Below are 23,432 nucleotides of genomic sequence, written 5' to 3'. Positions count from 1 at the left end.
CTGATGATACACAACTATATATCTCCGCAGAACCAAATAACACTACAGCCATACAGTCCATTACAAATGGTCTGTTAGCAATAAACAAGTGGATGAACAATAACTTCCTAAAATTAAACGAAAGCAAGACCGAAATCCTATTGATCGGCCCAAAAGCGAAAAGGGAAGTGCTGTGTGAAAACCTGGGGAGTCTGTCATCCTATGTAAAGACTGAAGTTACAAGCCTAGGTGTCATCTTGGACTCAGACCTGACCTTTAAGTCTCATATAAATAAGGCCATGAAAACCACCTAAGAAACATAGCGAAAGTAAGACCTTTCGTAAATAAAAAGGATGCAGAGACACTGATTCATGCTTTTGTATCAAGTCGGCTTGACTATTGTAATGCACTGTTCACTGGTCTTCCCAAAGCAACCATTGGGAAGCTTCAGCTTATCCAAAACTCTGCAGCTCGATTACTAACTCATACAAGGAGAAGAGAACATATCACTCCAGTCCTAGCCACTCTGCACTGGCTTCCAATAACTCATAGAATTGATTTTAAGGTCCTTTTCCTAACATATAAAGCTCTTAATGAGCAAGGCCCAAAATACATAGCAAATTCCCTAGTTAGTTATCTGCCCTCAAGAACGCTACGGTCATCCACTACAGGTTTACTAGACACACCCAGAAACCAAAAGAGGATAGGAAGTATGGCATTTGCCAACTATGCCCCAAAACTATGGAACACACTACCAACACACATCAGAAACGCCAGCTCCATACACATTTTTAAAGGAAAATTAAAAACGTACCTATACAGTCTAGCTTACAAATAGTTATGGCTTGGAAAAACCTGATGGATCCATGAGGCTAGGATAAGCCTTGTGGACCCAACTCTTTAGATGAAGGAACGGGTACATACGCACACAATACACGACCACTGATGGATCCGTAAGGCTTGGATAAGCCTTATGGACCCAACTCTTTAGATGAGGGAACGGGTACATACGCACACAATACGCGACCACTGATGGATCCATGGGGCTTGGATAAGTCTTATGGACCCAACTCTGACCACTAATAAAAACGTAACTACACTAGCGTTATAAGAGCTACCTACCATACAAGTGCATTGGTTTAGTGCATTTCCTACTTCCGGTTGCTACTGAGCGGACATGTTTGTGCGGACCTGTTCTCCCAAACTGGTAAGCAAATGACTGTTTTCATGTTTTCATTTTTAAGTTATTTTCATTTTTACGTTATTATTATTATTATTATTATTATTATTATTATTATTATTATTATTATTATTATTATTATTATTATTATTATTATTATTATTATTTTTTTTTTTTTTTTTTTTTTTTTTTTTTTAACATTGATCTTAACTGATCACTGTGACTTTATTGCTTTTATCGTTATATATGCCTATGTTTGTGTACAGCACTTTGAGCTACATGACATGTATGAAAGGTGCTTTATAAATACTTACTTACTTACTTACTTACTTACTTACTTACTTACTTACTTACTTACTTACTTACTTACTTACTTACTTACTTACTTACGTCACATAATCACATTATATCATCACATCATGCATTTATGTCTTCCTGACAAGCTGAGTCGACAGACACACACAGCCGTGAACAGATGTGGCAGCCAGACGCATAGATATATTGCCAGACGTACGTGGACCGAACGGACCAAGCCGGACTAGATATAACGTGTGCTTCTGCACGCTACACCCATCACTTTCACCACCCATCATTACCACACTCTGACTAGGAGTGTTGGGCCAAATGATAGGCTGCCTGAAAGTCCCGCTTTCTAGACTGCATGAAGAAGGAGCTCACGCTGCTGGAGAGACTGGAGAGTGTTTATGCTCCTTTTCTTTTCATCCTACAGGTCTGCTGTCATTTTGAACACAGATCCCCGGATCACAGATGCTGCCCAGAGCAAGGCCCAAACGTGCCCCCCCCCCCCCCCCCCCCCCCTACCCGGCCCTCCACCTTTTCCACCCTCCAGAGTTATTACAATATTCCATTTGGTCTCTCTTTAGGCAATTTGATTATATTTGAGTACGGAATATTCTCAAACTAATCAATACTTATTTCTTATATTTCTAAGTTATCATGGTACTATCATGGTACTCTCTATCATGGTACTATCATGGTACCGTCTATCATGGTACTATCATGGTACTATCATGGTACTGTCTATCATGGTACTGTCTATCATGGTACTCTCTATCATGGCACTCCCTATCATGGCACTCTCTATCATGGCACTCTCTATCATGGTACCCTCTATCATGGTACCCTCTATCATGGTACCCTCTATCATGGCACTCTCTATCATGGCACTCTCTATCATGGCACTCTCTATCATGGTACCCTCTATCATGGTACCCTCTATCATGGCACCGTCTATCATGGCACCATCTATCATGGCACTCTCTATCATGGCACTCTCTATCATGGTACCCTCTATCATGGTACCATCTATCATGGTACCATCTATCATGGCACTCTATCATGGCACTCTCTATCATGGTACCCTCTATCATGGTACCCTCTATCATGGTACCATCTATCATGGCACTCTATCATGGCACTCTCTATCATGGCACTGTCTATCATGGTACCCTCTATCATGGTACCCTCTATCATGGTACCCTCTATCATGGTACCCTCTATCATGGCACTCTCTATCATGGCACTCTCTATCATGGTACCCTCTATCATGGTACCCTCTATCATGGTACCCTCTATCATGGTACCCTCTATCATGGTACTCTCTATCATGGTACCCTCTATCATGGTACCCTCTATCATGGTACCCTCTATCATGGTACCCTCTATCATGGTACTCTCTATCATGGTACCCTCTATCATGTTACTATAGTTTACTATTATGCACTTTGCTACTAAGTAATCTACCTTGCCTATATTACTACACATACTATGCTAATTACGTCTATATGAATATGCACTCAAGACTGTAGCACTCAAGTTCAACACTGTTTGACAAACAATGTTACTGACCCTTAGCTGCCAGAGTTGTGCCCTTTCTGCTGACTTGTTGTACAGAACTTTTAAGTGGCTTTGGATAAAAGCGTTCAGCTAAATGACTAAATGTAAACGTAAATGTCACGTCCAAATATTATTTTTGCCCTAGGTCCTCCATGTCAGAAAGTTTGGGAAGCCCTGCTTTAGCTACCATTTATCATCACAAACCATGAAAGTCCACATACAGTAGATAGACAATGACATACGCACTAATTGAAATAGTAAACTAAACTTGGTACAGCGCCACCTGGCGCCATTTGACCTCCTTCTCCCTCACCGCCCCACCCGATCCCTCCGGTCCTCTTCCACTGCTTCCCTTACCGTCCCGTGCTGCACCCCGACTCTGGAACACCCTCCCTCAGACCATCAGAGACTCTCCCTCCCTCACTCTCCACCTTCAAATCCCGCCTCAAAACCTACCTGTTCTCCCAAGCATTCAATGTTCCCCACCCTCCTCCAACCTATTGATTGATTGATTGATTGAAAACTTTATTAACAGATTGCAGAATGGGTACAGTACAGTACAGCTCAATACATACAATTGTTAAGGGGATGCAGACCAGAGAAAGACTTTCGTCTTGTTTACATCAGGGTCCCCCATTTTCAATTCATCGTAACATATATGACATACATGACATACAGATAGACAGTACTGCTACATCTATACATGTATGACATACCAGATCTACAAATATACAGTACTGTTTGTGATAGGAGTGGGGGGAGGTTGGGTATGAGGGGTGGGTGGGGGACACTGTACAACTGTACAAACAAAACTGTACATTGGAATATTGACAAGACCATACTTGGTAATTTACTGTACATTGGAGGGGGTTGGGTTTGGACATTTACAGGGGCCAGTTTCGAATTGCAGTTTCCCGTAGGTGTTTTTTGAGAGTGTTTTTGAAAGTGGGTAGTGATTCACATTCCTTTACAGCTTTGGGTAGGGCGTTCCACATTGATGTGGCATAATTGCGAAACGTGTTTAGTCCCTTGTTTGAGCCGAATCTGGGTTTAACATGATTTGTGGAGCTCCCTCTGGTGTTGTGATCGTGGTATTCACTGACCTTTGGGAAGTATTTTGACATGTACATGGGTACCTTGGTCGTGTAGTGTATCTTGTAGACCAGGCCCATTGCAAGTTGCTGTACTCTGTCGTCTACTCTAAGCCATCCTAGGTTGACAAAGTGGGCAGGGGTGAGGTGGGTTCTAGGAGTAAGGTCAAGCAGTAGTCTGACCAGTTTGTTTTGAGATGTTTGTAATTTTGTTTTTAGTGCCTTTGAGGTGCTTTGGTACCATGAGGTGCAAGCATAGTTGTTACAAAGGATCAGATTAAACCGAATATATATATTTATTTATTGATATATATTGCATAGTATTTGTATATCGTTTGATATCCCCTGTATATTCCTTGTACATATACACGGAATATCCCTTTAGCCCAGACCATAATATTTCATTCTCCTATTGGACAGCGGTCCACCGGCGCCAGGGACCGGCCTCCGGAGTCAGGTTCAAAGTCACCGTCAAGACGTGTCTGGACATGCCCGGCCTTGCCCAGGGATACGCGACAGAAATGAGATTGGTACTAGTTTGTTCACCGTGCGTATAAATACGGCGCAGGTGAATATAGAAGCCCCTTCTTAGCCTTAGTATGTTACCAATAAGTTGAAGCCTCACCCACGATACAACGTGCGGTGAAGTATGGCCTGTTTGGCCCCAGAATAGAGCATTGAGACCGCGTGCGAATTAATAACTGAATTGTCAGAGTTTGGCGCTATACCGTCGAGTGCGACATATTTCTATTAAGTCATTAATAGTCTATTTGTGTATAGTGTATCGTGCGGTTAAAGTTCTACAGTGACCAGCATCTCCAACGCTTCCTCGTATTAGCTAGAGTTCTTATCCAGGCTGGGCTGACCACATGGCGCTTTCACCCGAGGAGACCTAGACGAGAACCGTATGGACATGTACACTGGATTAATCTACCCGACGACTACATAGCCCTTTGCGGCTGGAATATATTTGCTTTGGTCCTGTGATTTATGGAGCGGATAATCGCCGACGCCTGCACGTGTTGGATTTACCCCGCGAGGAGTCAAGTCGAGTCGGCGCCTCAGAGAGCCTGAGGCCGACTAGCTTTCTTCACTGTGGAGCTACAGTCCACGGAGAACAGCTGTATTCGTCTGTGGATCAAGAGGCTACTGCACCGGCTCCTGTACCTGGAGTCTCCTTAGTCATCGTTGACCAGACGTTCTACTACCGACAGATCTTCTACCCATGCTGGCTTACAACCAGGGGGACCCTTCCATTATCTCCCGCTATATTACTAGTGTACCATAGATATAATTCCCTAAGATTCAGGTTGTATAATTACCTCCTGCGTAACCAGAGAATGGACATTCATTATTGATTTGCCTACGCATATGCCTTTGCCTTACAAGTGCATTCAAAGAATAATGTAAAGTATCCTATGTACCTTTTGCTCCATTAAATACTTGATTATACCTTTGTTTGGAACCGATTTCATTGTGGGAAGTGTTCATCATATTCATATATCGTGTACTGTATGGCCAGTAATTAAAGTACATAAAGCGGTAGTGGTTTAATGATACCATACTTATCAATACAGTCAGGGAATTGTACCCCTCAGTTACAATTGGTCCTTCGAGCCGGATGGTAACTAGTGTAATATTAATATAGCGGTATTAATATTGACATGGCCTATGATGAACACTCCACAAAACGGTTCTCCTAAAGTAGATCGCCCGCAGCGTAGACGGCAGACACCTCAGTACTTAGAGGATTACGTTGCCAATATACTACCTAGCCTTCTACAGACGGTAAACGCGGAAAAAGTAGATAGTAAAATTATGTCCGACCCTATCGCCCAGGCTACCCCGCCAATAGAGGCCCTAGTGGGTTCTAACGTAACTGACCAAGCTCACGGTAGGGACCAGGAGGGACCTGACACGACTTTACCCCCCGCCAAGACCGAAGAAGTAGTCCCCGGAGAGCTCCAGGATAAAGACAGCTCTCCAGGGATGGAACTCTACCCGCTACAAGAAGAGGAGAGCACCCCGGAGATGGATCTCCAGGACTCGCCACAGGAGAACAGATCTCCAACGAGTACTGCCAGGAGCGGATCACCTCAACCAGCGTCTTCCCCCAGCGAGGCGGACAAGATGCTGGCACAGGCATTCCTCGCCAGCCTAGCAGCCTCAACAGAGCGCGATCGACTCCAAGCACAGACGCTTAGTGAGCGCGAACATTCTTCCATGGAAAGAGAACGCCTTCAAGCGCAGCAACGGAGCGACGAAGATCGTATACGTCTAGAGATTAGACGCCTTCAGGCGGAAGAGAATATGGTAAGAGACCGGGCCGAAGCAGAGCGCGCCGCCGCCGAAGCCCAGCGCGAAGAGAAGCGGAGCGCGACCTCGCTCTCACCAAGCGCGAAGCCGAGCGCGACCGATTACAAGCGCAGATAATGGAGCAGCTGATCGCCAGGGCGACACCCCCTCCCTCCGCACGGGGTTCCAGGGCCTCGTCAAGACACGGGTCAAGGGCACCCTCCCCTACCCGATCAAGTGACCCTGAGCCCGACCACCAGAGAGAGCCTATACCCCCCTCCGAACTCCTTCCCCGACCGGTCCACGCGAGGACCAGCTACAAGGAAGAAACGGTCTACACCGCGGAGAGGCTAAATAGACGACTACAGGATCTAGAGGACCTGCCAGAGCAAGAAGAAGAGGGAGAGGAGGAGAGTCAAGCCCGACAGCAGCACAGAACTCCACAGGACCAGGAGGTCCAGTACAGCCCAGGCTCTACCCCCGCGGCTCTGCGCTACAGACCCCAGACTCAATTCACGGGTGAGCTTGACGCACGACCAGCCCCGAGGAATAGCACCTGGATACGCGGGCCATGGTACCCAGCAGGTACCAGCCCACCAAGAGGCGTAAGAGGAGACTCGCCTAGGAGGCCTCTCTTCCAACGCTCACCGATGTGCCAGCCATCCATGGCATCATACATTGGCACACCGACGTTTCCGGACTTCACCCACGAGAACAGAGCACAGTACACCGAGCTACGAATGTGCTTAGAGACAATGATGTCCGATGTAGCTGACGAACCGTACAAGTATGCTATCCTACTGAAGCACCTCAAGGTGCCCCGAGCGCACAATATAGCGCTGGCCTATGCCACCTCTACTACCCCATACACAGCGGCTCTAGCAGCACTCGACCAAAGATATGGACGCATATGGGACTACGTAATACAAGAGATAAGGCATATTGACCGCCTACCCCCAGCCACAGACAATCGCTCACTAGATGACCTGTCTATCAAGGTACAATCCCTGGTAGGGATGCTGGGGGCGCAAAGAGAAAAGGGTATGCACGAACTGTACGCAAACTCTAATGTCGAGAGGATTTTAGAGAAGCTTCCGCCCGCCCGACAAGAGCGCTTCAGGCGGCAAAGAGACCACCGTGATCCTAACGGTCCCGAGCCATCCCTCCTAGACCTAGCCGACTTCCTGGCGAGAGAAGTCAACAGCCTACGGTTGGATACGTTCATGCGGAGCACCCCAAGCTCCAGAGAGGGACCTAGGAGAGCAAACGATGGCCGAAGATTGGTGACCGTCATGCACCAATCAGAACCAGTACCGAGCAGCAAGAACCACAGTACCCCCTCGATGAAAGAGAAGTGGAAGATGGTGTGCCCGTACTGCGAAAAGGAACACTGGTTGTCACAATGTGACACGTTCAAGAAGATGACCGCCGACGAGGTGGGTCAATGGATAAAGTCCAACCGACGCTGTTACCGATGTGCGCGCAGTCACATGGCAGCCGACTGCCGCTTAAAGAAGAGGTGTAGTCGGTGTGACGGAGCCCACCTAGATGTCCTACACGACAGTAACAGAAGAAAGCCTGCACCCTCAAGCAGCACAAAGGCAAGTGTTATGTACATTGACCCCGCCAGCAGCGGGGGCGCCCGGGTGCTCTTAAAGGTGGTCCGCGTAACACTGAGTTACCAAGACAAGGTCATGGACACTTACGCCGTCCTTGACGACGGGTCAGAGAAGACCCTTCTCCTCGCATCCGCTGCGGCCCAGCTGGGGCTGCGGGGGAGCGAAAACCAGATGACGATTCGGACAATAAGAAGAGATCTAAAGACGATAAAGGGCGAGAATGTCTCCTTCACTATCGCAGTAAGCGGGCAGCCAGAGAGACGGTATAGGATTACTAATGCTTTCACCAGCCAAGAAATAGGCCTGTCGCAGTACACCTACCCCATCGCCAAGCTGATGGATAAATATGTGCACCTGCGTCAACTACCTATCCCGCTCATAGACGGTGCCACCCCGACCCTGCTGATAGGCTCCGACCATGCAGACCTCATAGTCCCGATAGACCGGGTCCACACAGGGCCCAGAGGCTGTCCTGCAGCAGTCGAGACCCGCCTAGGATGGACATTACAAGGCCCCCTCGCTAAGTCTCTTAACCGAACAGCAGCCACTAACTGCCTCCACTCCAGAGTGACAGAAGAAGACACCACCCTCCTACAGCATGTCGAGAGGCTATGGACACTAGAGACAATGCCCTTTAAGAACGAAAAGAAAGACATTCGTTCCAAGGAAGACATTTACGCTATAGCCCTCCTCGAGCAAGGGACAAAGAGAGTCAAAGTCAACGGAGTGATGAGATACGCAACTCCACTCCTGAGGCGAGAGGGTATGCCCACCTTCCACGCCCCAAAAGAAGCGACGGAGCGGTATCTATTGAACACAGAGCGGCGCCTAGCCAGAGACCCCGCTCAAGAGACTGTGTACCGCGCTGAGATTAACAAGCTAATCACAGCGGGACACATAAAGAAAATTGACATTAAAGAGGCCGATCAGACGACCGAATCATGGTACGTGCCGCACCACAAAGTCCACCACAACGGCAAGGATCGTATTGTGTTCAACTGCAGCTACCAGATCGGATCACAAAATCTGAATAAAGAGCTCTTGCCCGGCCCAACACTCGGCCCCTCCCTACTAGGCGTGTTACTACGTTTCCGCCAGGACAAGGTGGCCATCAGCGGCGACATCAAAGGGATGTTCCTGCAGGTGAGACTAGTGGAGGAGGACAAGCCCCTGCTGCGGTTCCTATGGAGAGAGAGGATCGGGGATGAGCAACCAGCCATCTATCAATGGGAAGTCCTCCCTTTCGGAACCACATGCAGCCCATGCTGTGCTACGTTTGCACTGCAAAAACACGTCGCAGAGGACCCAGCAGCTGATGAAGAGGTCCGAAAAAGTGTAGAAAATAGTTTCTACGTGGACAACTGTCTGCAAAGCGTCTCGACGCCAGAAGAAGCCGAGGCCCTTCTACTCAAGCTCCGCGCCTCCCTGATCAAAGGCGGCTTTGATCTCAGGCAGTGGGCCAGCAGCGACCCGCAAGTATTGCGCAGCCTCTCCCCCGAGGACAAGGCAGCAAGCAGCGAGACCTGGATGGCGACCATCCCAGGAGAAGCCCAAGAAATGACATTAGGACTAGTCTGGCGCTTCAAAACAGACTCGCTCCATTATAAACACACACCCCTGACCAAGGGGCAGGGAAGGTCGACTGCACTACCGACTACCAGACGGAGTGTATACAGAACACTCGCCAGACAATATGACCCGTTGGGATGTATTCTACCTTACACCACCAGGGCAAAGATGATTGTAAGAGCGTTATGGGACAAGGACCAGGGCTGGGACGACCCCATACCCGAACACCTTGCATCCACATGGAGAGAGTGGGAGACGGAACTCAGCTCACTCCCAGGTGTCAACATACGCCGCAGCTACTTCCCACCCACAGTGAGGCGGGAGACGTGCCAGATGGACCTGCACGTCTTCAGCGACGCCTCCGAAGTAGCCTACGGTTCGGTGGCCTACTTGCGTGCCCGAGAGGAGGGAGGAGAAATACATACTGCCTTCATCCTGGCCCGCTCAAGAATAGCCCCACGAAAGCAACAATCTATCCCGCGTCTAGAGCTTTGCGCAGCCCTAGCAGGAGCGCAACTCGCCACGTTAATCCAACGTGAACTCACCATTCCGGTGCAAAGAACAATCTTGTGGTCAGACTCCACGACAGTACTCACATGGATCCGGTCTGATTCGTGCAGATACAAGGTCTTCGTGGGAGTCAGAGTCACAGAGATTCAAGATTTAACAGAAGTAGCAAGCTGGAGGTATGTGGACACAAAACACAACCCAGCTGACGTCATCACCCGGGGAATGTCCCTGGATGACCTCACCCGTCACAACCTATACAGTGACGGGCCAGAGTTCCTCAAGCTCCCGGAAGAAGAGTGGCCTACACCCACCCCACGGGAAGCGAGTAAAGAGGAGGCAGAAAACAAGAAATCTATGTTCTGTGGATTGAACACACTCGTCTCCACAGACCCCGACATAGACGATTGCCTCACCCTAGAGAGTGCGCAGCTAAAGACATTCCTGTGGCACCACCCAGAGGTTCAGCTCACTACTGACATTACTGCAGCTGACTACGAAGAAGCAGAACTTCTTCTACTACAACGAGCCCAGAGAGACTCGTTCCCCGATGAGCTAGACTGTCTACAGGGAGCAAAGCCCGTCCCATCAGACAGCAGACTGCTCCACCTAGCCCCCGAGAGCGACGCCCGTGGTCTCATCAGAGTGGGTGGTCGTCTGCGGAGAGCTCCAGACTTACCGGATGACGTCAAGTACCCGATAGTCTTAAACAGCCGACACAAGGTCACAGAGCTGATCATAAAGAAATACGACGAGGATGTGCATCACGCCGGGGCAGAGAGAGTCTTCGCGGAGATCAGACGTCGTTATTGGATACTGCAAGGGAGAGAAGCAGTGCGGCGCTTCCAGCGAACCTGTCTAGACTGTCGTAAGTGGCGAGCGCAGCCCAGTATACCCCGGATGGCTGACCTACCTCCCTGTCGCCTCCGACTCGGCGACAAGCCTTTTCACTCCACCGGTATGGACTGTTTCGGCCCGCTGTATATAAAGAAAGGAAGAGGAACCGAGAAGCGGTGGGGTATTGTATTCAAATGCATGACCACCCGAGCGATGCATATAGAACTCCTTCCAACCATGAGCACAGACTCATTCCTTATGGCCTTCCGAAGATTCACATCGCGGAAAGGTAAACCGTCTATATTATTGTCTGATCACGGGACAAACTTCAAAGGCGGAGAAAGAGAGCTGAGAGAGAGCTTCCAAGCTATGGGCCCAGAACTTAAGACCCACCTCGCTCCATACCAGATTGACTTCCAGTTTAATCCCCCGAACGCACCTCACTTCGGTGGAACTTGGGAACGAGAAGTACGTTCAATAAAGACAGCCCTGTACGCCGTGCTTGGGGCCCAGACCGTGGCGGAAGAAGTCCTAATGACAGTCCTCATGGAGATCGAGGGAGTATTGAACTCAAAGCCCCTCGGTTACGTCTCAAGTGATGTAGCAGATGTCGACCCAGTCACCCCCAACACACTCTTGATGGGGCGGCTGGACCCCGCGCTACCACAGACAATGTACAGGCCTGAAGAAGCGAACGGCCGAAGAATGTGGAGGTACAGTCAAGTATTGGCTGACAAGTTTTGGAACAGCTTCCTACTCCACTATCTACCGTCTCTACAGACCCGCCAGAAATGGGTGAAAGAGAGAGACAATTTGACAGAAGGAACAGTCGTCATGATTATCGACCAGTCAATACCCCGAGCTATGTGGCCGGCTGGCCGCGTAAGCAAAGTGATCACCGGTGCCGACGGAAAGGTCCGAGCAGCCGAAGTGCTCGTCCAAGGGCGGATCTACACCCGACCCGTGGCGAGGCTAATAGAACTGCCAAGGCTCCCCGATACTATCGATGACGACCATGACCCCATGACTTTGTGAACTGACCGACCCCTCACAACAGACATTGAGTAGTGGACAGTGCGGTTAATCTGTCTCTGCTTAGCTAATTAGGTGGGACTAATTAGGGGGCGGCTGTTACAAAGGATCAGATTAAACCGAATATATATATTTATTTATTGATATATATTGCATAGTATTTGTATATCGTTTGATATCCCCTGTATATTCCTTGTACATATACACGGAATATCCCTTTAGCCCAGACCATAATATTTCATTCTCCTATTGGACAGCGGTCCACCGGCGCCAGGGACCGGCCTCCGGAGTCAGGTTCAAAGTCACCGTCAAGACGTGTCTGGACATGCCCGGCCTTGCCCAGGGATACGCGACAGAAATGAGATTGGTACTAGTTTGTTCACCGTGCGTATAAATACGGCGCAGGTGAATATAGAAGCCCCTTCTTAGCCTTAGTATGTTACCAATAAGTTGAAGCCTCACCCACGATACAACGTGCGGTGAAGTATGGCCTGTTTGGCCCCAGAATAGAGCATCGAGACCGCGTGCGAATTAATAACTGAATTGTCAGAGTTTGGCGCTATACCGTCGAGTGCGACATATTTCTATTAAGTCATTAATAGTCTATTTGTGTATAGTGTATCGTGCGGTTAAAGTTCTACAGTGACCAGCATCTCCAACGCTTCCTCGTATTAGCTAGAGTTCTTATCCAGGCTGGGCTGACCACATGGCGCTTTCACCCGAGGAGACCTAGACGAGAACCGTATGGACATGTACACTGGATTAATCTACCCGACGACTACATAGCCCTTTGCGGCTGGAATATATTTGCTTTGGTCCTGTGATTTATGGAGCGGATAATCGCCGACGCCTGCATGTGTTGGATTTACCCCGCGAGGAGTCAAGTCGAGTCGGCGCCTCAGAGAGCCTGAGGCCGACTAGCTTTCTTCACTGTGGAGCTACAGTCCACGGAGAACAGCTGTATTCGTCTGTGGATCAAGAGGCTACTGCACCGGCTCCTGTACCTGGAGTCTCCTTAGTCATCGTTGACCAGACGTTCTACTACCGACAGATCTTCTACCCCTGCTGGCTTACAACCAGGGGGACCCTTCCATTATCTCCCGCTATATTACTAGTGTACCATAGATATAATTCCCTAAGATTCAGGTTGTATAATTACCTCCTGCGTAACCAGAGAATGGACATTCATTATTGATTTGCCTACGCATATGCCTTTGCCTTACAAGTGCATTCAAAGAATAATGTAAAGTATCCTATGTACCTTTTGCTCCATTAAATACTTGATTATACCTTTGTTTGGAACCGATTTCATTGTGGGAAGTGTTCATCATATTCATATATCGTGTACTGTATGGCCAGTAATTAAAGTACATAAAGCGGTAGTGGTTTAATGATACCATACTTATCAATACAGTCAGGGAATTGTACCCCTCAGTTACAATAGTCGTAGTACCCCTGAATGAGTGCTCCTGCCAGAGTCTTCAGGGTATTCTTGTTTACCAGAGAGGAGATCCGGTACAAGAATCGAGTTCGTTGGTTGACTTTTTTTATTACATTGGATGCCATTTTGTCACAGAAAAGATTTGCCTCTAGGATGGAACCCAGGTAGGTAATATCTTCTTTCCTTGTGACAATATTGTCACCCACTGTAACTGAGAAGCCGTCGGTCTTGCTGAGTTTGTTATTTGAACCGAAGAGAATGGACTCTGTTTTGCCCATGTGTAATGATAGTTTGTTATCAGCGAGCCATATGCAGATTTTGCCTAGTTCTGAGCTGAGGGTTTTTTCAACCTGTAACTTGTTCTTGTCAGAGACCAGCAGGGCTGAGTCGTCCGCAAACAGGAACAAGTTGCAGTCACAAGCTGACGACATGTCATTTGCATAAATTAGGAACAGTAGCGGACCTAGTATGCTTCCTTGTGGAACACCACAGCTTACTGTGAGGGGGGGGGATAGGGTACCGTTTACCTCCACCATCTGCTCTCTCCCCTCCAGGTAGGATTGCATCCAGCTCACTGATAGACTATCAAAACCAATTGCTTTTAGCTTGTCAATCAGAATGGTGTGATTGACAGTGTCGAAGGCCTTTTGTAGGTCCAGCATGACCATGCCGCAGTATGTGCCCGCGTCCACCTCTTGTTTGATGTGGTCGTTTAAATAGAGAAGGCATGTGTCAGTGGAGTGGGATGTTCTGAAGCCAGATTGGAATTCGTAGATTAGATTTTTTTCCGCAAGGTATTTTTCGACCTGTTCGTATACAATTTTTTCCATGACTTTCGAGATGGAGGTAAGGATAGAAACAGGGCGGTAGTTGCCTGGGTCTAATTTACTGCCTTTTTTGTGCAGAGGGGTCACTCTCGCAATTTTGAAGTCCTTGGGGACGTGTCCCTGTTTTATGGAGAGGTTTATTATGTGTGTGATGACTGGGGTGATGGCGGCTGCTGAGTCTCTGAGGAATTTGGAGGGGATGTTGTCATGGCCAGTGGCCTTGTTAGGTTGGAGGGCGCTCAGTTTTTTGAGTACCTCATCTGTTGTTACCATTTCCAGTTTGAAGTCGTCTTTGTGGACCCCTAGGTTCTTGTAGTATGCTACTATGTGTTCTACCCCATAATGCCCTGAGTGGGAGGGTAGTTTGTTTACCAGTGTTGTGGCTATGTTTGTGAAGAAACTATTTAAGTAATTGGCTACATCCAGCTTTTCTGTGATGAGCGTGTTGTCCGTCTTTATGTTTATGTTTGAGAATCTGGTTTTAAGTTTTTTACTGCAGCCTAGTTGGTTATTGAGTAATTTCCAAAGTTCACGTGGTTTGTTTTTGTTTTCCTCGGTTTTGTCATTGATGACATTTTTTTTTGCTGTTTTGATCATGGAGTTTACATCATTTCTTAGTCTGTTTCTTTCCAGTTTGAGTTCAGTCACGTGGGCTTGGAGTTCACTGCTCGTGCTTGTGGTAAGCTTTGACTGACTTTTACGAAACTCAGAGCATTTTTTGTCTCTGGTTTTCATAGCGGTCAGTATTTCAGCGTGCATCCACGGCTCCACGCGATTTTTTACCCTGGTGGTTCTTAGGGGGGCCATGTTGTCACCCCCTTTTCCCCTGCCCTACCTTCTCTCCTCTCCTGCACCCCCCCCTGGCTTCCCTTACTTACTTCCTAGGCTGGTAAAGATATGCCTCCTAAAGTGTGTAAACGGAAGTACAGGAAGTGCCGGCTACAGGCTTTCCGGTTTCGACAAAACAATTATACATAAAAATAGGGAAACAATGTCCAGGCACGCACTCCAGGTTTTTCCAAATTTATTGGCAGCCCGTAATGGGATCATCCCTATGTTCCCCGGGTCCTATGTTCCCCGGGTTCTATGTTCCCCGCTTTGATTGATTAATAGATTTAAAATTTTATAAATTTGTATTATTTTATTAATTATTAATGTCCGCCTTGTTTCGAACGGTTAAGCTTAGGCCCTCTTTCGAACTGGTTAAGGTTAGAGTTTGGAATCAGGGCTGGTGGTCTAAAATTTTCAATCAATCAATCAATCAAAGCGGGGGAACATAGGACCCGGGGAACATAGGACCCGGGGAACATGGACATGCTCCCCCTGTAATCATGACGTTTCGGTGTAAACACACCTTCTTCAGAATGGCTTGCAAGCCATTCTGAAGAAGGTGTGTTCACACCGAAACGTCATGATTACAGGCTGCCAATAAATTTGGAAAAACCTGGAGTGCGTGCCTGGACATTGTTTCCCTATTTTTATGTATGATATCAGAGGTTAGTGTCAAGTCTAGTGAGGTGAGCGCGTTCTACTACTTTTTTCGACAAAACAATTATAAAAACGTGTGATGAAGTGCACAATATTTCCTCGTTTAAGACACTGCAACGGCTTTGCCTGAAGAATTTACTACATGACCGGGACGTTCTAGCTTGTTTGCCGACAGGATTCGGGAAACGTTTGGCCCCATTCGGAGGCAGCTTCCAGGGGAAGTACATACACCGGACATTCTACCCCGTACACACTTTCGGCCGTAGTTCTTTACCAGGCTTTATCTCACGAGGAGATAAAACTGAGAACGAGGTTACTTCGGGTCAGCGTCTTCGGGTCATTGAGAAGCACAAGCACTATATAAAATAAATGAATTATTATTATTATTATTATTATTATTATTATTATTATTATTATTATTATTATTATTATTATTATTATTATTATTATTATTATTATTATTATTATTATTATTATTATTATTATTATTATTATTATTATTATTATTATTATTATTATTATTATTATTATTATTATTATCTTGGGTCTCCTGATGTAAAATGACTGCAAATGAAATGTCATTGTCTACAATTGCCTTACTGTAATCATAGTAATCATAACTACCTACGTCATCCTATAGTCTACTCATATAACTCTGTATGAAAGCACGTACAATAATGCTGTATATACTTATATATTTATATTTACCACATGCATCTATATCCATATCTGTCAGAATATGTCTGCATATAATCCTCCTATATACCTATTTATATACCTACCATGAGTCCAGACCCCAGGAAGAATAGTCTTCCACCCATGGGTGTAGAGACTAATGGGGATCCATAAATAAACAAATAAACAAATACACCTGGATATAACCCGAATAACTCTGTATGATGATAGCATGTACAATAATGCTGTATATAATGCATACATATATTTATACTTACCGTAATATATTTATCCACCTGTCTGTACATACCTGCATATAATCCTTTTTACATATCTGTAGATAGTATACTATATCTATCTGTACATATCCCTTACCTACTTTTATTAGTAACGCTGCTGGCCAGTATGACTTACTACCATAGTGTCTTTATACCTCTATATCCCTGTATATATTGATACTACAACTCTGTACATATATCTGATTAGCACTATTACTCAGTAGTACTCATTTATATATTTTAGATCCAGTTTAATCACCTGTACATTGCATATGACTACTGCACTTTACTCTACTTATTTTCGTTACTGTATGTGCTGTATAATGATAACATTTACATTTACATTTTGATAATAAATTGTAATCTAATCTATATGTAAAGCTAAGTAGATGTCACTGAGAAAGGAATTAAACAGTTTATTCACTTTGTCAAATGGAGTTGACAGGCTATTTCAGAGTTAAGTATTCCTCTCTTTCTCCCATAATACCTAGTCGTACACTAGTCCGCTAGAGGGCGCATAATTATTCCAGTCTTGATGACGTCACAGAGCATGTGACAGGAAAACAAAGATGGCGTCGGGACAACAGTGGGTCCTAGTGGAGATGGTACAAGCGTTTTACGAGGTAATTGCTCGTTTCTAAAGCCTTGATTGTAACATATTCGATATATTTGATTCCGGCCATTGACAAGAAGACGACTTATATGTTTATGGACGACGGTGCTTTCTAAAGACGCTGGCAAAAGTAAAACTCCCTAGTTCAGGAAGTGTAGTTGGTGTTGGGGGAAATGATCGACAGCTCCCTATAGCCAATCATCTGTTGAGTAGTGGATAACTCACTGTCACGTGGGGGCCAATCATACTTGGAGAATTTCTGTAAAGGCGTTTATTTTATAAGGTTTACTTAGGTTTAGTCAAAACTGGCATACATATTAATTTCACAAATGAATACGAAAAGATTGAAGAAACTAGGTAATGCTGTTACTCTTCAGTGTAATGTTGACATATTCCTAGATTGTTCCTGGCTTCAGGAAAGATCCAGCAAAGAAGGGAGGGGGGCTAGTTTATTGTGCAGTAAAACCTGATTGATTGAAAATGTTATTAACAGATTGCAGAATGGGTACAGTACAGTACAGCTCAATACACACAATAGTTAAGGGGATGCAGACCAGAGAAAGACGTTCGTCTTGTTTACATCAGGGTCCCCCATTTTCAATTCATCATAACATATATGACATACAACATACAGATATACAGATATATATCATGACATTTATGACATACATGATATACAGTACTGTTACATTTATATATTTATATTTACCACATACATCTATATCCATATCTGTCAGAATATGTCTGCATATAATCCTCCTATATACCTACTAGGACCCCAGGAAGAATAGTCTTTCACCCATGATGGGTGTAGAGATAATGGGGATCCATAAATAAACAAATACACCTGGATATAACCCGATATGTACATTAAGCATACATATATTTTATAATTACCGTATATATTTATCCACATCCATGTCTGTACATACCTGCATATAATCCTTTTGACATATCTGTATCTATCTGTACATATCCCTTACCTACTCTTACTAGTTATGCTGTTGGCCAGTATGACTTACTACCATAGTGTCTTTATACCTCTATATCACTGTACATATTGATATTACAACTCTGTACATATATCTGATTAGCACTATTATATATATTATTATATAATGACATTCATGACACACACAACATACAGATATACAGATATATATCATGACATTTATGACATACATGATATACTACAGTACTGTTACATTTATGACATACAAGTCCACAGTGTTTCCCATTAATTACCTAGACTGTGACAGTACTGTTTTTAACAGAGATCCTAACAGAAACTATATACATTCGAGGGGGAGGAAACTGTTAGTACCATATAATAAAACAATCTCTCTTTCTCTCTCTCTCTCTCTCTCTCTCTCTCTCTCTCTCTCGACAGCATTTATCTGGCCATCTTGAACATGTTTAGCTAACCTGTTTTTTTCCCTTTATGTTAGCTTAACGTTTACAGTGGCTATAGGCCTATGTTGTGTTTGTGTGTGTGTATCAGATATGACGGAATTCTCTCTCTCTCTCTCTCTCTCTCTCTCTCTCTCTCTCTCTCACAGGCACCTGCTTACCACTTGATCTTGGAGGGAATCCTCATATTATGGATTATCAGACTTCTGTTCTCAAAGACGTACAAACTACAGGAGACGTACAAACTCACAGAGAAGGTGTGATTGAGTAGCGTTCAAGTGTGTACTGTGTACAGGAGCAGTGAGTACAGGAGCAGTGAGTACAGCAGCAGTGAGTACAGGAGCAGTGAGTACAGCAGCAGTGAGTACAGGAGCAGTGAGTACAGGAGCAGTGAGTACAGGAGCAGTGTGTACAGGAGCAGTGAGTACAGGAGCAGTGTGTACAGCAGCAGTGAGTACAGGAGCAGTGAGTACAGCAGCAGTGAGTACAGGAGCAGTGAGTACAGGAGCAGTGAGTACAGGAGCAGTGAGTACAGGAGCAGTGAGTACAGGAGCAGTGAGTACAGGAGCAGTGAGTACAGGAGCAGTGAGTACAGGAGCAGTGTGTACAGGAGCAGTGTGTACAGGAGCAGTGTGTACAGGAGCAGTGAGTACAGGAGCAGTGAGTACAGGAGCAGTGTGTACAGGAGCAGTGAGTACAGGAGCAGTGTGTACAGGAGCAGTGAGTACAGGAGCAGTGAGTACAGGAGCAGTGAGTACAGCAGCAGTGAGTACAGCAGCAGTGAGTACAGGAGCAGTGAGTACAGGAGCAGTGAGTACAGCAGCAGTGAGTACAGCAGCAGTGAGTACAGGAGCAGTGAGTACAGCAGCAGTGAGTACAGGAGCAGTGAGTACAGGAGCAGTGAGTACAGGAGCAGTGAGTACAGCAGCAGTGAGTACAGGAGCAGTGAGTACAGGAGCAGTGAGTACAGCAGCAGTGAGTACAGGAGCAGTGAGTACAGGAGCAGTGAGTACAGGAGCAGTGAGTACAGCAGCAGTGAGTACAGCAGCAGTGAGTACAGGAGCAGTGAGTACAGCAGCAGTGAGTACAGGAGCAGTGAGTACAGGAGCAGTGAGTACAGGAGCAGTGAGTACAGGAGCAGTGAGTACAGGAGCAGTGAGTACAGGAGCAGTGAGTACAGGAGCAGTGAGTACAGCAGCAGTGAGTACAGGAGCAGTGAGTACAGGAGCAGTGAGTACAGGAGCAGTGAGTACAGGAGCAGTGAGTACAGGAGCAGTGAGTACAGGAGCAGTGAGTACAGCAGCAGTGAGTGTACAGGAGCAGTGAGTACAGGAGCAGTGAGTACAGCAGCAGTGAGTACAGGAGCAGTGAGTACAGGAGCAGTGAGTACAGCAGCAGTGAGTACAGGAGCAGTGAGTACAGCAGCAGTGAAACTCCACGTGACACATACAAAAAAAAGAAGTTGATTCTGATCCTGGAACGGCCGTTTTTCAATATGTTTTAAACAAGTAGGTAAATATAAATGGTTAGGATGAGGGACGGGTTTCTCAGCATCTTAGGCGAGATGGTGATGGTGAACCCCTTACAGAGGATTTGGATCTAGTCGTTAAAACCCTTTCACTGCCACACTGACTACAGAAGGTTAACCGTCGGTAGTGTGATAGTAAAGGGTTAACCTTCTGTAGTGTGGCAGTGAAAGGGTTAACCTGCTGTCGTGTGGCAGTGAAAGGGTTGACCTTCTGTGTATTGTCGCAGTGAAAGGGTTAACCGTTTGGTAGTGCGGCGGTGAAAGGGTTAATTTCATTACTTTTTCAGCCTGAATATGAAAGGGTTCATTGATTCGCTTCCCAACTCTACAGGCACGGCCGCCACTCAAGGCCATGATGCAAGGCATTCTGGGTATTGTGTAGTAGTGGGCAAGGCGCTCGCCACGAATGCGGAGACGCTGGGCTTGCCTGTTCGAGCCCAGCGCTCCACATTGCTTTCAGTTTAGCTGGTCGTCCGTACTAATACACATTGGCCGTATTAGGGGGTGGGAAACTGATGGGTGGGGATCGGGCGTTGTGGACAGCGACTCCTACAGGTCGGTTGGTGCGCCTGCGCAGTAGAATCAGGAAGTGTCGGGGGCAGCGTGAGCCTCCCACGCGTTACTCCTCGCCACTGAGAGATCGAGCTGCGCAGGTGAAAAGATGCGACTGCTGTTACCTCAAGTACCGGAGGGGACTTGTGCTATGTATGACTTAGTCCACATTGCAGCCGGCTTGTGGGAGGCAAGAAACAGCGTTCGTGACAGGGGAGGGTTGAATTGGATGATACGAAATTGGGATGGGAGAAAATATAGAAAATGGGAGAAAAAGTGGATCAAAAAAAAAGAGAGTCCAGCTCTAACCTGGAAAGACGAGTGTCTTGGCAAAACGACGTCTTGTTTGTAGGGATGATCGGCTGATGTACGGATAACCAATAATACATTTTCTGTTATTATGGCCATTGGCCGATTACATTTTTGTACAGATTGAAAGTGACGAGACGTGAAAACACTGTAAAATGGATAACAGTCTTCCTTTGCTTCTGTTGTCTATAAACAACACAGACACCTGCGCAGCTAGACGGAAAGATAACCACTGGCTGCTCACATCTGCCCAGTTTTGCTCATCGGGGCGCGTGAATACTTTGGGCAGCCGAAGAGTGCTTCCGCGATTGGCCAGCGCCCTCCTTCGTGAATACCAGCTCTACGCTCGTTTACCCTACGCCGCGCATGAGGCTCCCCCCCAGGTTAATACGCCGCCCTGGTTAATCACAGAACAAATCTTTTTTATTTTCTCTTTTTTTACATGAAACAAGACAAACAATACACTCTCTCAGGGTGCAGTTCTCTCTCTCAGGGTGCAGTTCCATCTCTCAGGGTGCAGTTCCCTCTCTCAGGGTGCAGTTCCCTCTCTCAGGGTGCAGTTCCATCTCTCAGTTCCCTCTCTCAGGGCGCAGTTCCCTCTCTCAGGGTGCAGTTCTCTCTCAGGGTGCAGTTCCCTCTCTCAGGGTGCAGTTCCATCTCTCAGTTCCCTCTCTCAGGGTGCAGTTCTCTCTCAGGGTGCAGTTCTCTCTCTCAGGAATTAGTAAATAGGCGAAAAAGGAGTTTTTCATTGTTCAAGAGTGGATATATGTTGCAGAACATGCCTGTTAATTACCTTTTAAATATCTGTTATGTGGTTAGGGTATGTTTTTTAAATAAATGCCCAGTGCTTTGTCATCACCTGTCAATCTGTTCTGTTATTCTATGCATAGCAAAACCTATTAATATTACCTATGTGTTGGCGGAATCGCGTTAATGTAGTGACGACAACCTATTAACCTATGTGTTGATGGGAATCGAATGCGCATGCGCGCATTACCGGCGTAGGGCGAAACGGGGGTAATAATAATAATAATACATCTATTTTATATAGCGCTTTTCCAGGTGCTCAAAGACGCTTTACATGGGCAGGAGAGACAAACTATGGCAAAACAAAAAACAGAACAAAACGGAACAAAATAATACATGACAAAATAAAATAAAATAAAACCGACAGAATTAGAGGTCAAAAGCAAGATTGAAAAGGTGAGTTTTGAGGGCTGATTTAAAAGATGTCAGGGTGTTTGCATCACGGATATGGCTGGGGAGGGCATTCCAGAGGGAGGGGGCAGCAGCAGCAAAGGCCCTGTCGCCCCAGGTCCGGAGCTTGGTCGTGGGAGGTGTTAGGAGGTTGGCATCTGCAGACCTAAGGCGACGGGTGGGCGTGTGACGGTGGAGGAGGTCGGACAGGTAGGGAGGGGCAAGGTTGTTGAGGGCTTTAAATGTGATGAGTAGTATTTTAAAATGTATCCTGTATTTGATTGGAAGCCAGTGGAGGTCGTGGAGGACAGGGGTGATGTGATCAGAGCGACGGGTGGAGGTGAGCATGCGGGCAGCAGAGTTTTGGACATATTGGAGTTTATTGAGAATAGTGTTTGGTGAGCCGTAGAGGATGCTGTTGCAGTAATCTAGTCTTGATGATATGAATGCATGAACCAGTGTTTCAGCAGCGGAGAGTGATAGGGAGGGGCGAAGACGAGCAATGTTCCGGAGGTGGTAGAAGGCCGATTTGGTTATGTGGTTCACATGGGGGAGGAAAGAAAGGGTGGAGTCCAGGATGATGCCAAGGTTACGGACGTGAGTGGAGGGGGTGACAATGGTACCATCAATATTTAGGGTGAAATCCTGGGTGTGGCTGGTGAGGGATTTTGGACCGATAATGATGATTTCTGATTTATTGCAGTTTAATTTGAGAAAGTTATTTTGCATCCATGTTTTGATGTCTGTGAGGCAGGTGCTGAGGGTGGAGAGAGTGGCTGGAGTGATAGTCTTGGTGGAGAGGTAGAGCTGAGTGTCGTCTGCATAACAGTGAAAACGCAGGCCATGTTGGCGGAGAATCAGACCAAGTGGAAGGATGTAGAGCAGGGGTAGGCAACCCTAGGCACGCGTGCCTGCATAGGCACGCGGGGGCATTTGCATAGGCACAGGGGGCATCAGTAAAAATGAAAAAAAAAATATATATATATACTTTTTTTTTTTTTTTTTTTTTTTTTTTAAATATTATAATGAAATATTTTGCACTGTTGTCGCATTTATCCCACAGGTTCTTTTTACTACCACATATTTAATTGAGACCCTTTATTTGTTTATTATTTCAATTTAGCTGGAAATATTTGCAGAGCCTTATA

The 23,432-nt window shown here is 46.2% G+C and overlaps 1 protein-coding gene across 1 annotated transcript in view; it reads left to right on the top strand.

Annotated features, from left to right (window-relative positions):
• Window positions 1–17,239: 17,239 nt before the first annotated feature.
• The window catches only part of sptlc1 (serine palmitoyltransferase, long chain base subunit 1), a 78,502-nt gene continuing 72,309 nt past the window's right edge, over window positions 17,240–23,432 (top strand). Inside the window, exons 1-2 of the mRNA XM_084325647.1 lie at window positions 17,240–17,298; window positions 18,848–18,955. Coding sequence (XP_084181773.1) covers window positions 17,245–17,298; window positions 18,848–18,955 — 162 coding nt within the window. The 5' untranslated portion in view covers window positions 17,240–17,244. The remainder of the gene's footprint in view (window positions 17,299–18,847; window positions 18,956–23,432) is intronic.

Source organism: Notolepis coatsorum (genome assembly GCF_963971535.1).
Source record: "Notolepis coatsorum genome assembly, chromosome: 12".
In the NCBI taxonomy this organism is placed as follows: Eukaryota; Metazoa; Chordata; class Actinopteri; order Aulopiformes; family Paralepididae; genus Notolepis; species Notolepis coatsorum.
This window is presented reverse-complemented; position numbering and strand designations above follow the sequence as displayed.